This window comes from Microcaecilia unicolor, chromosome 2 (assembly GCF_901765095.1).
Source record: "Microcaecilia unicolor chromosome 2, aMicUni1.1, whole genome shotgun sequence".
Classification (NCBI taxonomy): Eukaryota; Metazoa; Chordata; class Amphibia; order Gymnophiona; family Siphonopidae; genus Microcaecilia; species Microcaecilia unicolor.
Window position 1 is genome coordinate 253,894,540 of NC_044032.1, and position 16,664 is coordinate 253,911,203.

At 43.8% G+C, this 16,664-nt stretch overlaps 1 protein-coding gene across 1 annotated transcript in view; it reads left to right on the forward strand.

Moving 5' to 3' along the window:
- Nucleotides 1–16,664, forward strand: part of LOC115463443 (caM kinase-like vesicle-associated protein) — a 259,850-nt gene that overhangs the window by 94,110 nt on the left and 149,076 nt on the right. Inside the window, exon 2 of the mRNA XM_030193938.1 lies at nt 11,360–11,468. Within this exon, the coding sequence (XP_030049798.1) occupies nt 11,374–11,468 (95 nt within the window). The 5' untranslated portion in view covers nt 11,360–11,373. The remainder of the gene's footprint in view (nt 1–11,359; nt 11,469–16,664) is intronic.

Consider the following 16,664-nt stretch of genomic DNA (forward strand, 5'->3'; position numbering starts at 1 on the left):
TGAACTGTGCAAGCCAAGCCAAGCCCTCACCAGAGGTGAGTGGTTTGAATAACAAGGAGAATAAAGAGAAGCTGTTTGTAATTTCAGTTCTTGATTGGAGGAGAGGAGAAAGCTATTAGTTGGCTATCTGTGTTGAAATTGTTGAAGCTGTACTTTCATCAATGGAAGGTTCTGGTTGTCAGCAGAAGAAATGGTGTGGTCTCCATCACTGTGTGAAGTCTGGTGCAGAGCTTGCTCGACCTCTTAGGTATATCCTAGTCTCACCCTGGTCCCAACAAATAGTGTGCACTCCTGTCCTGGGCATAATCTAGGTAGTCACCTAAATCACCTCAACGTGGGGGTTACACATAAAACGCACATACAAAATGCACATAAACAAAACATATATATTTTAAAAAAAACAGACAAACCTACATACTCAAAACACAGATACAGACTCACACATATACAAACATAACACAGACACAGATGCACACAAACATACAAATAAAACAGAGAAATATACACATTCCCAAAGACACAATGCAGAAAGCCCCAAGGTAGAGCTAGCTCGGTGTGTGGCTTCTACTTCAAAATTAACACTGAAAAAATTCCACTCTGTGCAGTAAGCAATGAGCAAACAATTACTGTCATGTTAAAGTACATTAGTAATCTGCATGGCACATGGCATGGCAGCTGAATGTTTTTGTTTTTACTTAACTGAAAATATGGGTAACTTGACCAGCTGTGAAACATAGCTAACTTTGCCAGCTAAGAAACACAGGATTCTGGAACTCTGAATTAAAAATGAGTTCTATAGCACAGGCTTGCGTTAACACACTTATATATACCTAGCTGGCTTGCCAAAAATGAGCCTCTCTATATACATAGCTGGCTAGCCAATCAGTGGTCTACTAAAGAGCTAACATACTCGCAAAAAGGACTGCTCTTAGCAGAACTGTAAATGAAATATTGCATAAATTCATAGGGGCCCTTTTACTAAGACGCATGGGCACCTACGCACATCCAACGTGCGCCAAATTGGAACTACCACCTGGCTACCGCGTGCCCCGGGCGGTTATTACATTTTTGACGTGCGCCCAAAACACACAGTAGAAAATATTTTCTATTTTCTACTACGTGGCGCTTACTCGGCGGTAATGGGCAGTTTATGCGCACTGGCCACTTACCACCCGGTTAGCGCGTGAGACTTTACCGCTAAGTCAATGGGTGGCGGAAAGGTCTCGGGCCGAAAATGGACGCGCACTGGTTTTAATTTTGCCGCACGTCCATTTTCGGCCACAAGAAAAAAAATGCCTTTTTTCCAGGTGTGCTGAAAAATTGACCTGCGCAGGTCCAGAGCACACGCCTACACCAGCACAGGCCACTTTTAGGCGCTCCTTAGTAAAAGGGTCCCATAGTTCTTTAAAAAAAATAGAGCACCAAGAGAAAAAATGGAAAGAAAGTGAAAGTGGCTGAAGGCGAGATTTTTCTGCTCTTTGTGCAGCTATTGCCCCAAAAACACACATGAGAGCTGTGAATAAGATAAAAATTTCAGGAGAAAAGTAGAAAGAGCTTACCTCATGAGATAAAAGTATCAGGCTTACTTTCGAAAGTGATTGCCGGCGATTTTCTGACATAAATCGGGAGATGGCCGGCGATCTCTCAAAAGCGGCCAAATTGGTATAATCGAAAGTGGCTTTTTTGACACCATCACCGCTTTCCCGTCGCCACGCCAGTGAAAGTTCAAGGGGGCGTGTCGGCGGTGTAGCGAAGGCGGGACATGGGTGGGCATGGGCGTGGCTACCAGATGGCCGGCTTTCGTGGATAATGGAAAAAAAAAGCGGTGTTAAGCAGTATTTCGCCGGGTTTACTTGGTCCTTTTATTTTCACGACCAAGCCTCAAAAAGGTGCCCCAACTGACCAGATAACCACTGGAGGGAATGGGGGATGACCTCCCCGTACTCCCCCAGTGGTCACCAACCCCCTCCCACACTAAAAAAATAAAAATAAAAACCTTTTTTTACCAGCCTGTATGCCAGCGTCAAATGTCATACCCAGCTCCCTGACAGCAGTATGCAAGTCCCTGGAGCAGTTTTTAATGGGTGCAGTGGACTTCAGGCAGGCAGACCCTACCTGTTACACTTGTGGTGCTAAGTGTTGAGCCCTCCAACCCCCCCCCCCAAAAACCCACTGTACCCACATGTAGGTGCCCCCCTTCACCCATAAGGGCTATAGTAATGGTGTAGAGTTGTGGGGAGTGGGTTTGGGGGGATTTGGGGGGCTCAGCACCCAAGGTAAGGGAGCTATTTGTGTATTTTTTAAACATTTTTAGAAGTTCCCCCTAGGGTGCCCGGTTGGTGTCCTGGCATGTCAGGGGGACCAGTGCACTACAAATGCTGGCTCCTCCCATGACCAAATGCCTTGGTTTGAGATCGCCGGCATTTTTTCCCATTATCGCTGAAAAACAAAACCGGCAATCTCAAACCCGGCAAACTCTGGCATTTGGCCGGGCTAAACTGTATTATTGAAAAAAAGATGGCCAGCCAGCTGTTACACCGCCGCCAATGCCCCTCTATGTCACACACAGGAGGCAAAATGAAAAACTTTAGCCTCTTCAACAAACTGCCACGCAGAGAAAGAGTGGTGAGGAGGGAGGGACTCCACACCACCGAGTGTCTCCCTGGCTCCAGACAAGCTTTCTTTTAATTTATTTATTTATTTAAATTTCCCAATATATCACCACATAAAGTGAATATGCAATCGGCATTATTTAACATTAGGAAACAAAAATGATAAGTATATATCTTTACAGCCGATTTGTCCACAAGTTAAAGAAATTTGATTCCAAGATTAAGGAAATTAAAAAAGAAAGAAAATACAAAAATTAATAATCAATAGATGCTTCCTCTGGTTCAGACCCCGACAAGCTTTCAACATAGCAAGATTTTAGATTTGTAAATTGTTGAAGATGGAAATGGAAATACTTGCTGGGTCATACACTCTCTTTGTGTGTATGTATTTTGTACTATAACCCCTGAAGATGCTTAAGAGCGAAACACGGACTGTGTCGGGTTATGCAAAACTGAAGATGATATGTGATCAACAGACATTTATTTATTTATTTGTATCCCACATTTTCCCACCTATTTGCAGACTCAATGTGGCTTACATAATACCGGAGAGGCGTTAGCAGGCTCCGGTGTTAACAAATACAAGGTGATGTAGTGGTAAGATAAAATTCATGTGGCACAGCCACATTAGGGAATCGAACAGTGGAAGAGTTGTGTTATCTCTGGGAGCAGACTGGCAATTAGTATGCAGGTTATATATATGTTTTTTTTCCTCAATCCTATCCTCTTCTATGGTCTTTCTCTGTCCTGTTGTCATTATGTAGTTCCTTTCTTTTTCCTATAATTTCATTGTAGACCGCTTTGATTTTACTTGAAAGGCAGAATATCAGTGGTGTACCAAGAGCAGGGTGGTGGGTGTGGTCCATCCCAGGTGCAGGCAGTAAGGAGGTGCATTGAGCAGTTGTGCAGATGTTGACTCTGACGCTCCCCTGCCCCCTCTGACATCAACATCCTGTTCTGGGGCAGGGGACCAGTAGAGCAGTCAGCCATGCAACTCTTCAGTCCACCTCCACCCCACTTGCTGCTGGGAGGGAGGGAGGGGGTGTTCCACCCTGGGTAGCACTGGCAACCAAGCTACATACACCACTGTAATATATCAAATGCCCAATAAATTAAACTAAACTATGCTACCGCTTCTATCACATCCTCAGATAATAAATTCCAGAGCATAATTATGCATTCCATGGAAAGTATTTTCTCAGATTGGTTTTAAATGTACTAATTAGTAACTTCATAATACGTCCCCTAGTCTTTGTACTTTTTGAAAGAGTAAACAGTCAATTTGAAATAAGTGGCTGGTAATTGGAAATGGAGAGAAGTTGATCATCTCTTTTTACGGACAGTTGACATTTGCTAACAAGGAATCCATAATGGAGGTTTTGTATCTGGAAATATTGGCGTGACAGTGACTCAGACTCAGATCAGGAAGAGCGTTCAAAGCAGTGAACTGATCTTGAATGTAGAAGAGTGAGGTACACAGAGTTCCATTCATGGAAAAAGCTTTGAACATTGAGGTCCCCTTTTACAAAGCAGCAGTAAGCCCAACATGGGCTTACCGCTCGCTAAAATGGAAGTACGGGCTACCTCAGCAGCCTAGCGGTAGTTCCCACCCCCAGCGTGTCATATCTGGCGCTACAAAAATATTTTAATTTTTGTACCGCCAGGTTAGTGGTAAGGGCCCTCCCCGAAATGGCCACGCGGCAAGTGCTTCACTTGCCGCACGGCCATTTCCTGAAAAAAAAAAAGGGAAAGGGGACTTGATATACTGCCTTTCTGAGGTTTTTGCACATTAACGCCAGCAGCGAGGAGTTATCTGTTAAACATATGAACATAGGAACTAGGAAGTAAAGTTTGGAGTGAGAGCGACCCTGGGAGGGATGGGGATAAAGGGGGGAGGGAGGAAAGGGGGGGGGGGAATGGGAAGATAGAGCAGGATGTTTATAATCAAAAAGTTGCACCTATGATACTATATTTGATGTACATGTAATTGACAGAGGTAAAAGATGACTGGAGTTCAGAAACTGGAGCATGTACATAGGCGCCCCGTGGACTTCCGCTTGTGATGTAGCCCACCCTCCCGCCCCGCGCATTTTGATCTTTTATTTCCGTGGCAGCGACGTCAATGAAGAAAAAGACTACAGGCTCGCCGCCAGCTTCTCCCTTCTCTCTGCACACAGTGTCCCGCCTTCTGCGATGATGCATTTCCTGTTTCCGCGAGAGCGGGACACTGTGTGCAGAGAGAAGGGAGAAGCTGGCGGCGAGCCTGTAGTCTTTTCCTTCATTGACGTCGCTGCCACGGAGCATATGGAGGTAAGCTCCGCCCCCTTTAGCCTCCCCAAACAGTTGGGCTACCGACCGTCTATGAGCATGTACAATGTTTACTGTATTTGATGAATAAAAAACGAATTGATAAATAGAACATAATTATATATGATTATTATATTGATGATAGTATAATTATATTGGAATTTAGGAACCCGTTTAAAGATATTGTGGACTACAGCTGTTGAGAAAATATGGCCATACCAGGTTGGGAATCCCAAACAGGAATGTCGAGGAGTATATAGCCCAATTATTAGATAGTATTAGATTATTTGGAACAGTAACAGTTTACATTTAGAATGGGGTGATATACAGAAAATTAATAAATATATTATAAGAATGTAGTATTATAAATATATTATAAGAATGGAGTCACTCTGTTATGACTATGGTGGAGTACTGTCATGTACAATTCATACCACCGGGACTACGATTGTATAAGGAACCCAGATTTCTGGAGGATAGTGAATATGTTAGCAAAGGAAGGAATTAATACCTAAATGTTCTTTGGATTTAATGCTCCTGACCATTGATAAATTGAATAAGATGATAAAGGAATCCCAAGAGGAGTTGGATAATAAGATTTAGATAATGAAACAGACGGGACTGGAGGGTTTATTTGATCAGCAATACGCAGAACATCTGCAGGGAATGGAAGAATATAGGACGGAAATTCATGCCCAAAAGGTTGCTAAATTTAAAAGAGGTGAGCAAAATTATACACAGGGGTTTGTGTTCCCGTGGACAGATCGAACTCAAAGATCTAGAAGAAGTAAAAAATCTAAAAAGGTAAATTTTATAAACTCGTCAGAAGGAGAAACTAATCAAGTAGTGAGGATTGAGCAGGAGTATATGCAAGGGGGTCAGGGAACGCAACCCTTTTTTTAAGGAGGGTCCAATGTAAAACAAGAAATAGTGGGGGCACCACAGCAGTTAGTGGTCAGACCAAAACGACAGACCAGGAAACACAATTAATAGTGTTTAATATATCAAAAAAAAGTTAACATATTGAGGGGCATAATCAAAAGGGATGTCCTCGTTTCGATTTGGACATCCTTGCAAAACATCCCCATCCAGGGGCGGGGTAACCCATATTTTCGAAATAAGATGGACGTCCATCTTTAATTTTGATAATACGGTCAGGGATGCCCAAATCCTGAAATTTGGTCATCTTTAGAGATGGTCGTCCCTAGACTTGGTCATTTCTGATTTTCGGCGATAATGGAAACCAATGACGTCCATCGCAGAAACGACCAAATGCAAGCCATTTGGTTGTGCAAGGAGCCAGCATTTGTAGTGCACTGGTCCCCCTGACATGCCAGGACACCAACCGGACACCCTAGGGGGCATTGCAGTGGACTTCATAAATTGCTCCCAGGAACATAGCTCCCTTACCTTGTGTGTTGAGCCCCCCAACCCCCCCCCCCAAACCCACTACCCCCAACTGTACACCACTACCATAGCCCTTATGGGTGAAGGGGGGCACCTAGATGTTGGTACAGTGGGTTTCTGGTGGATTTTGGAGGGCTCACTGTTTCCTCTACAAACGTAACAGGTGGGCATGGGTCTGCCTGCCTGAAGTGCACTGCACCCACTAAAACTGTTCCAGGTACCTGCATACTGCTGTGATGGACCTGAGGCTGGCAATCAATATTTTTAAAGATGTTTTTTGAGGGTGGGAGGGGGTTAGTGACCACTGGGGGAGTAAGGGGAGGTCATCCCCGATTCTCTCTGGTGGTCATCTGGTCATTTCGGGCACCTTTTTGTGCCTTGGTCGTAAGAAAAACACGACCAGGTAAAGTCGTCCAAGTGTTCGTCGGGGACGTCCTTGTTTCTTTCGATTATGGGTCGAGGACATCCTAGTGTTAGGCACGGCCAAGTCCCACCTTTGCTATGCCTCCGATACGCCCCCTTAAACTTTGGCCGTCCCTGCGATGGAAAGCAGTTGGGGACGTCCAGAAATCAGATTTCGATTATACCGATTTGGATGACCCTGTGAGATTATGTCAAAAGATGGGCGTCCTTCTCTTTCGAAAATGAGCCCAATTAAGCAACAAGTTTTGTCTGCGAGCCTATCCTTCATACCAACCCAATTCTATGATCCTTATGATATATGTCAATATTTGTATAGATTATTTAGGAAATTGAGATTAAAAGTGTATTTTGGGCATGAGGTAGAAGGAGAATGTAGTAATGAGGATAATAATTTTTTTGCAAAAATATCAGGCTCCCTCTACCTGGATTTCACCAAGACTGAATGATGTGGCAATAGCCACTTTTCAACAATGGGTGCTTCAGGATTTGGAAAATATAGAAAATAGTATGGGGAGATTTAGTGGTTATCTATCAGTGGATCCTAGAAAAGCTCTGAATGAGTTAAAGCAGGCAAGGTAGCATCTATAGGCAATGTTATAAAATTGAGTGTAATGATACCAGGATTTGTACACCAGAGAATCTCGGTTTTGTTGGAATTGAGCGTTAACATATTATCCAAAGCCCAGCATTGAATCCTATTCATACAATGACAAACCTTTTGTGAAATGTCAAACATATCATCAGAAAAGTGTAATAACATTAAGATATCATTAGCAGGAGTTCCACAGGGTTCAACCCAATCTTACCCAAAGAAGCTATGAAAAAAGCATAGGGGACAGGGGAGAACCCTGAGGGACTCCGCAACCTGGAGACCAAAAACTAGAAAGCAAATTATTTTTCCTAACCCAATAATTGCGATTCTCAAAAAAATCCTGAAACTAATTAATAACTGAACAAGTAAGACCGATTTCGCTTAAGCATTCAATCAAAAGAGTATGATCTACAGCATTGAAAGCAGCAGATATATCAAACTGAAGTAATATAACTTGTCCACCCAAACTTAACTGCTTCTTAACTTGTGATCACAGTAGAAGAGTTTTAGTGATATGAGTGGATAAAGTGTGCAAACAGAAGAACTCCAAATGAACAGAAAATAATAAACTTACATATGTCTCAGTAATCTTAGAGGTCCATTTACTAAGCTGCGGGAAAAGGGGCCCTGCGGTAGCAGTGGGGGCCATTTTTTCCGCACACCAGAGCCCTTTTTTCTGCACCCGGTAAAAGCCCCCAAAAATAAAATGGCCACACGGTGAGAGAACTCTTACTGCTTGGCCATGCAGCGGGAAGCCTTTACCGCCACCCACTGAGGTGGCGATAAGGGCTTCCGTGCTAACCCAGCGGTAATCGGCCAGCGCACAGCAATGCCCGATTACTGCCGGGTTATCACCGCGCAAGCCATTTTCTTTTCCCCCCAGAAATGGCGTGTGCTCGGGGCGGGACTACCGCCAGCGGTCGTGTTGTGCCAGTGATAGTCCCGGAAGAGCAATGATAAGTCCACGTTGGGCTTACTGCTGCTTTGTAAAAGGGCCCCTTAGTGAGGAGAGGAATGCTAGCGATTGGGCGGTAGTTAGATGGTAAAGCTGAATCCAGCCCTGCTGCTTTAGGTATAGGTTGGTGTCAATATAATTTGCCCCATATCATGAGGTAAAGAACCTGAATGTAACAAATCATTAATACCTGTAGTAAACCACTGTAATATGGCCTGAGGAATAGGAGAAAACAGTAAGATTGGACAAGCAACAAGACAACAATAAGAATGAGCTGCTTTCAGCAAAAGAGAATGGACCTTTTCAATGGTAATAGGTTGAAAATGGTCCCATATTTGATCAATAGGAACCATCTGTTCAGAAACCAAAACATTCTCTCTAGATCAGGGATGTCCAACCTCGGTCCTCGAGAGCCACAATCCAGGCAGGTTTTCAGGATTTCCCCAATGAATATGCCAGTGGCGTAGCCACAGGTGGGCCTGGGTGGGCCGGGGCCCACCCATTTAGGGCTCAGGCCCACCCATCAGTAGCACATGTTTAGCAGTAGCTGGTGGGGATCCCAAGCTCCGCCAGCTGAAGACTTTCCCCTGAGGTAACGAAAACGCTACTCTCCATGATACTGGCACCTGCTCATGCTCAGTTTTCAGCGTAAGCCTGCTGCAGACTGCCAAGGTGGAAAGAAGCTGAGGTATTTTTTTCGTGGGGGGGGGGGGGGGGGGAGGGAGAACACTTGGTGCCCACCCACTTCTTGCCCAGGCCCACCCAAAATCTGTTGTCTGGCTATGCCCCTGGAATATGCATGAGATCTATTTGCATGAACTGCCTCCATTGTATTCAAATAGATTCATGCATATTCATTGGGGAAATCCTGAAAACCTGACCTGGCGAGGGCCAAGGTTGGACACCCCTGCTCTAGATTCAGCAGTAGAAACTGAATTTTCCTTGTTTCAAATCTGATCGGATTTGGATTACCTTATTAGAAATATAATCAGCAAGTTCCTGAGCTGTTGGTTGAATTACTTGAGAAGTAGAGCAGTTAATTCTTTTACCAAAGAAAACAGCTGCAAAAGAGAGGAGAAAGGGCTTCCTTAAACATTAGAGATTTCTCATTTTTTCACAAGCACATCTCGATGTACGTGACCGTGACACCATGCTGTTAGTATATACTTTTCTTAGGGGTCCTTTTACTAAGGTGCGCTGATGGGCTGCGCTAGTGTAGGCGCGTGTTTTGGGCGCACTCAGATCCATTTTTCAGCGTGCCTGTAAAAAATGGCTTTTTACAATTTTTGCTGAAAATGGACTTGCGGCAAAATAAAAATTGACGTGCGCCCATTTTGGGTCTGAGACCTTACCGCCAGCCATTGACTTAGCAGTAAGGTCTCACGCGTTAACCGTGCGGTAATGACCTATGCGTGTAGAATGCCACTTTGACGTACATCCGCAAATAAATTTTTGGGATGTGCGTAGTGGACGCGTATCAAAAATGAATTTACCAGAAGGGACACTCGGTAGCTGGGCGGTACCTCCAAATTTGCGTGTGTTGGGCATGCATAGGCACCTATGCAGCTTAGCAAAAGGGCCCCTTATTCAATTCAAGCCTATCCCAAAGACCACAATATTCTTTAAACCCTTTTTTTCGTTTTGTTTGATAACTCCTCTTATTGACCTATAAGTGCATTCACTCTGCAGCTCCTCAGTACCTCTCCACTCTCATCTCTCTCTACACTCCTCCCCGGGAACTCCGTTCACTGGGTAAATTTCTCTTATCTGCACCCTTCTCCTCCACCGCTAACTCCAGACTCCGTTCCTTTTATCTTGCTGCACCTTATGCCTGGAATAGACTTCCTGAGCTGGTATGTCAAGCTCCATCTCTGGCCGTCTTCAAATCTAAGCTAAAAGCCCACCTTTTTGATGCTGCTTTTAACTCTTAACCCTTATTCACTTGTTCAGAACCCTTATTTTATCATCCTCACCTAATATTCCCTTATCTCTTGTTTGTCCTGTTTGTCTGTCCTAATTAGATTATAAGCTCTGTGGAGCAGGGACTGTCTCTTCATGTTCAAGTGTACAGCGCTGCGTACATCTAGTAGCGCTATAGAAATAATAAGTAGTAGTAGTAGTAGTTTTCCCTTCTGTCTGCTTCCCTTCATTGCTCCTGTATTCCCTCCGTATTCTCTTATTTAGCAGCTTCCGTTATTGTATGTGTTAATTTTTTATTGAACAATAATATCCTGCTGTATTATGTAATTTTCTTGTAACTTTGTTAGCCACATTGAGCCCGCACAAGCTGGGAAAATGTGGGATACAAGTGAACCAAATAAATAAATACATTACAATTCCTTGTCTATGCTGTTGATACATATCATCAGATTTTGCAATAAAGGCTTTTCAGCTACAGAATTTTGGGGATTTTTTTTATTGGAAACATCGCAAAGGAATCTCTATCATAGAGAACTCTAAGGTGTAAGGAAACCCTTTGACACCTCTTTCACTGCTACACAGTGATCCAGTTTGGCACAGGACTCCTTGGATCCTTGTTTTATTTGGTCATCCCTACTGTTTTTTCATATATTGATCACTCTGTGAGGGACGTATTCTTCTTTTGTTTTTCTCTTCTCCTTTCCATATCAGAGGCATGCATAGAAACAGCACAGATACAGAAATGCATGCACCCACACACAGGTAACACAGGTACAAAACACACATGCAACACAGATACAAACACATATACTCACATACCTGTAGAAGGGTTGACAAGAATTCCACAGGCCATGTTCTACATTCTTTACCCACTTGTTTATCTGGACTTGCTTACTGGGGTTTTTTGTTATTTTGTTTGTTTTTGTTTGGGGTTTTTTTTTGTCTGTGCTGTTAGAAATCCTATCAGTGAGAGGAAAGAAGTTGTTACCCTCAAAAAGAAAGATTAAAAGTTGGTAATTGATGTTGCTTCTCAGCATTTGAGCGTACGATTTAGGTGAAAGCCTCTTGTGGAATGATGCACTGCATTAGTTTCTAATCCCTCTCTGTTCTATCTTCCTTACATCTTCTTGCCCCTTCATGCAGGAGTAGTTGCTGCTATGCCTTTCGGATGCATCGGAATACGGGAGGAGCAGAGCTATAATAGCCTCTCCGACATCACAGAAAAGTATGAGATTGGTCAGCTCTTACGGGCGTAAGTATCCAAAAGAAAGGGGCCCACTGACAGTAATGTTGCCCTTCAAGCCTGCCACAAACTTGTTTAATGCTAATATGGTATTACTTCAGTGCTGATATAGAGCTGGGTTCATAATTAGATAGGTACAAATCATAAGACTGTACCAGGCCTTGTGGCAGTTGCGTCGCACAGGCCTCAAGACAGTCTTGCTGCAGATGACAAAGCCAGTGTGGTGCCAGCAGCCAGATGAAGAACTAGAGAGGGATCAGCATACCTGTTACATGTTCCATTGTTCCCAGTCCTTCAAACAATTCCAGGTCCATTCTGCCTCACTAGCCCCAGATTCATTCCTTGTCTCTACTCCCCTGTATTCTCTCCCCAATCCTACATCTTTTCTCTGTCTCTCTCATTATTTAGTTCCTCCTCCCAACGTGATCACTTGTTCTTGTTCCCCCTCCCCAATAAGAGGATAGTAGTGCTTCATATCTGCCCAGCCATCTCTAATGGGTGAGGAATGGGGAACACATGTGGGGGGAAGAAAACAGAACAAGGATCAAACTGCAGGGAGGGAAGGATCTATGATTAAACAGAGGGGAGAGAAAAAAAACAGGGACCGAATGGTGGTGAGATGAAGGAAAGGGAAGGGAGAAAACCAGGACTGGAGTTGGTGAGAGGGGAAAGGAGGAGAATAGGGACTGAACTGTGTGTGGTGGTGGTGAAGAGATGGGGAATGACTGGAGATAGATGAGGATAGGAGGCAAGAATAGGGAGAGAGGGCAGTGGATGCAGGGGGGGGGAGGATGGAAGAGAGGAAATCTGATGAGTTAGGTAGAAAAGGGAGGGAAGGGAGAAGAGAAATGAGGGTGATGGAAGGATGGAGTCAGAGAAGAGAGAAATGGAATAGAGAAAGAAGAGTGGATGAAGATAGAGAAATGTGGATAGAGAGGAGGGGTATAAAGGTTGAGAAAGAAAATACAGAAGAGAGTTTGAGAGAAGGGTGAGGTAGGGGAGAGAAGCTCACATAGCGGAAGAGAGAAGAAAACAGGCTGGGGTGAAATGGAGAGAAGTTGAGCTGATTAAGGGAGGAGTGGGACTGAGAAGAAAGCAAGTTAGGTAAGGAGAAAGGGGAAGAAAGAGAAGAGATTCTCTACTCTCTTTTTGTATGTAAATCACACAAACATATATGTATACATATTCATTGTGTGTGAATAGCCATAGTGAGGTCAGTGCAGCTGGTTCAGCTGCATACGGCATAAGGGAGGTGGGGGCAGCAAAATTATGCCCCATTCACAGCATCCCCCCTTCCTTTCCTTACTGCCCTCCAAGGGCATCCACCCCTCTCCCAAGGACCCTCCACCTCCCCGTAGGCCCCCTGGGCCTACTTGAGCGATTCTCTAGTGGTCTAGGGTACGGTGGGTAGCTGTGATCCCCAGTTGCCACTGACCATGTTGGGTCTGGGCTCAAAACAGTGGCCACAACCTCTAGTGGTAGTCTTGCGAGACTACTACTAGAGGTCATGGCCACCATTTTGAACTCAGAGCCAGCATGACCATCAGTGACTGTGAATTGTTGCTGCCTGCCCTACCCTAGATCACCAGGGAATCTCTCAGGTAGGATTGGGGGATGGGCTACAGGGAAGTTAGGAGGTCTTCAGGAAGGGGGGGTGGATATTCTTCAAGGTGGAGGGGATCTTCTGGGGGGGAGGTCTTGCCGGAAGGAGATGGATGCATTTGGGGGGGATTTTTGAGGGGGGGGGGTTGAGAGGGGGATGGATGCACTTGGGAGACTCTTCGGGGGGGGGGGGGGTCTTTGGGAGGGGGTTGGGGCACCATAGTGGGTGAGTCATACTGGGCATGATTTTAGCTTACTACAACTCTGTGTATGTATGTGTAAGTGTATCAGATGATGTCAGAGAGAGGGAGAGAGAGAGAGACTGCTCGTTTCTTATCTGCAGGCTTTTTCTTGTTTGCTCTGAGAAGAAAGTATGCAACATCACATGTACCTGCACATAAAAACTGTAAGCAGGTGCATGAGATGTTGCATGCTTTCTTCTCAAAGCAAACAAGAAGTACAAGCATACTCTCAGTTTGAGAATACAAAGCCTATAGATAAGAAACGTGCAGTACCCCCCACCCCCCTCTCTTCCTCTCTGACATCATGTGATACACTCACACATATACAATTATAAGAATTAGGGAAAGCTTGCAGAGCATGGCTCATGATATTCTTTCTCACCTCTCTGCATACTGTCTGTGTGTTTGCCTTTGTTGTGCGTTCTGTGTCTGCAGTGCATCTGTTTTGTGTGAGGGGTAGCTGAGAATGGTGGGGCATTTTGCAGGGTATTTTTGGTGGATCAGGGCAGGTTGTAGATTTTTGGAGATGGAGCAGTTTGCATGGTGATATGACATTAATGGCTGTATTTTTTTTTTTTAGGGTGGGTGTACTTCATGGGATAGTGGCAGAGTTACAGGGAACAATTTGCGGGGTTTGGGGCAAGATTCAGGGGATAGTTTTGGGGGGCGGGGCAGTTTGCGAGATGAAGGCAGTTGCAGGCAAGTCTGATCACTGTCTTGAACTATTTGATCTTCTCTACTTTTTTCCTTGATGTTTGCAGTCTAAAGCACAGTAACCTTTGCATGGTTTAAGTAGGATTAAGAGTGATAGTTTACCTAACTTAGCTCAGGAATTACCTGAATACTTTACTACTCTCCCTTTGGATCTTCAGATTGCTTGCTGGAATTGTTCTTTGCATGGCTTTTTAAGGTTTGGTGACATTTCATCACCTTATATTTCATCTCATAGACATTTCATCGCAGAGATAATTCAGCGCCTGACACGTCATCATAGAGACACTTTATCACCTCATATTTTATCTCATAGACTCTTCATCGCCCGACATTTCATCACCAAACTAGTTCATCACGACACTTCATCACTGTGGACATTTCATCATGCATGCAAGCTAAATATATTCAAATTATATGTGCGAAAAACTTGTGGCAAATGGGAGGCATGCCAGCACACATCCCCTCCTATACTTTTTTTTTTTTTTTTCAAATTTTTTCATTATACAATATTCAATCAATCTTGAATATTACACGATACATGCAATAATAACATCTTTAATTACAAAATCATAGTGCTAAAAAGCAAATAATGACTATCGTCCACAAGTAGATGTAATTGACCCAAGAGGAAAAATATATATATTATAAGCTAATATAACAAAGCTCAATCAATTATAATTATCAACAGATTGCGTCATATTCAGAATGACCTATTCCAAGCTGCTATACAGTGTTACATTTGGTTCTAAATTTTCACAATCACACCGTCTTTGCTTTTCAAAAAATCCTCCAATTGACTGGGTTCAAAAAACTGAAATTGCTTTGTTTGGTATAGAATCCTGCAAACACAAGGAAACTTTAATTGAAAATTTGCACCAAGTGCTACTACCCTTGAACGCAGTAATAAAAATAACTTTCGTCTCTTCTGGGTTTCCCTGGAAAGGTCCGGGAAAACCCTTACTTTTGAGCCCAAAAATAAAGAATTAAGATGTCTCAAGGACAGCCTGAGCACTGCATCTCTATCTATCTCAAGAGCAAATGTCACCAACAAAGTTAACCTTTGCGTGACCACCTCCAGAGAGGATTCTAGGAACTCAGTTAGATTCATTCCACCTGAGGGATTTAAATTATCTAGTACTTTACCAGTACTCTGTAAATAATATGCTCTTGTAATAGGTGGTAGTGAACTATCAGTCATTCCCAGAACCTCCACTAGATATTTCTTAACCATTTGTACTGAAGTAATAAGTGGCGATTTTGGAAAGTTTATAATACGCAGGTTAAGTCTCTTTGATTGGTTCTCCAAATACTCCAAGCGCTTAGAAGCAAAACACCTGTCCTTAACCAAAGATTGTTCCACAAGTTCCATTTTAGCAAGTTTTTCAGAAAGAGTTTTAACCTCCATGGCTTGGTAATCATTAATTTGTAATTGTTTTAATGCAGTTTCGGCTATAGCCTTGATACTTTCAGTATTCTTTGCTATCAAAGTCTGTAGGGCAGAGAGAGTGGAAGAATTCAGTTCCCAAAGTGACTCAAGCGTCACTACAGCAGGTTTTTCTTTTCCCTCGAAAACCAGTTGAGGTGCTCTAGCAGTTTGTTCCAGGATACTCACAATTGTAGTAGAAACTACAGGAGCAGAACTACCCTCTGGTATATTCAAGCTGGCAGCATTTGTCCCGGCTTTGTGTAGGTTCCCTCCCTGAATGCTCTCTTCTCCGTTCGGGGTTTGAGCAGCAGGACTCATCACGAAGCGCTCACTTCCTGGTTGAGGGGGCGCTGCACGCAGAACAGGGCTCAGGGAAGCCCCGTTGACACTGTCGGCCAGCTCTGATACACTGGCTCCAGCAGCAGGAGTAGATGTCACTTCTGAACCGGAGGCGATTCCAAACCGCTCGAGCGTCGACTGTTGGAGCGGGGGTCTACTTCCAGGGAGAGAGGGAGTCTCCCTGACCTTCCCCCGTCTCTTACCCATCGCAAACGGCAGGTAAGGCTCTCCTTCCAGTGTTAACTAGAGCTGGAATGTAACGCGTCCGCTGACGCCAATCATACCGCGGCCATCTTGGATCTCCCCTCCTATACTTTTGTGCCTAAATATGAGCCTCGTTAAAACGTCTTACACATAAAAGTTTAATGAGGCCCATATTTAGGTGCAGAAGAAAAGAATTTTTATCACCCGACATTTCATCACGCACAGAAAACTAAGAGGCTCGTTTTCAAAGCACTTAGACTTACAAAGTTCCATAGGTTACTATGGAACTTTGTAAGTCTAAGTGCTTTGAAAATATGCCTCTAAATCTCAAATTATATGTGTGTAAAACTGGTGTGGTAAATTGAGCAAAGATATTTACATTTCAAATAACACATATCACATAATTCACAATGAATATGCATGGAAAGCTTGCACACAAAACTGATGAAAGGTCGAAATCGTCACCAGCAGGCAGCTGTGAGTACATAGCACATATCAGTTGGGTTGGGAGGATGGGAATGGGGTGAGGGGAGGAAGCAAAGTAGCATCTTGAAGACCTGTGTAGATAAAACAGGAAAAAGACTCAGGGGTGCCTGGCTTCAGTATGTGTTTTACGAGGCTTATATTACACTAGGAATAAATGCCCGTTTCTGAGGGCAATGAAACGGGCTTTAGCAA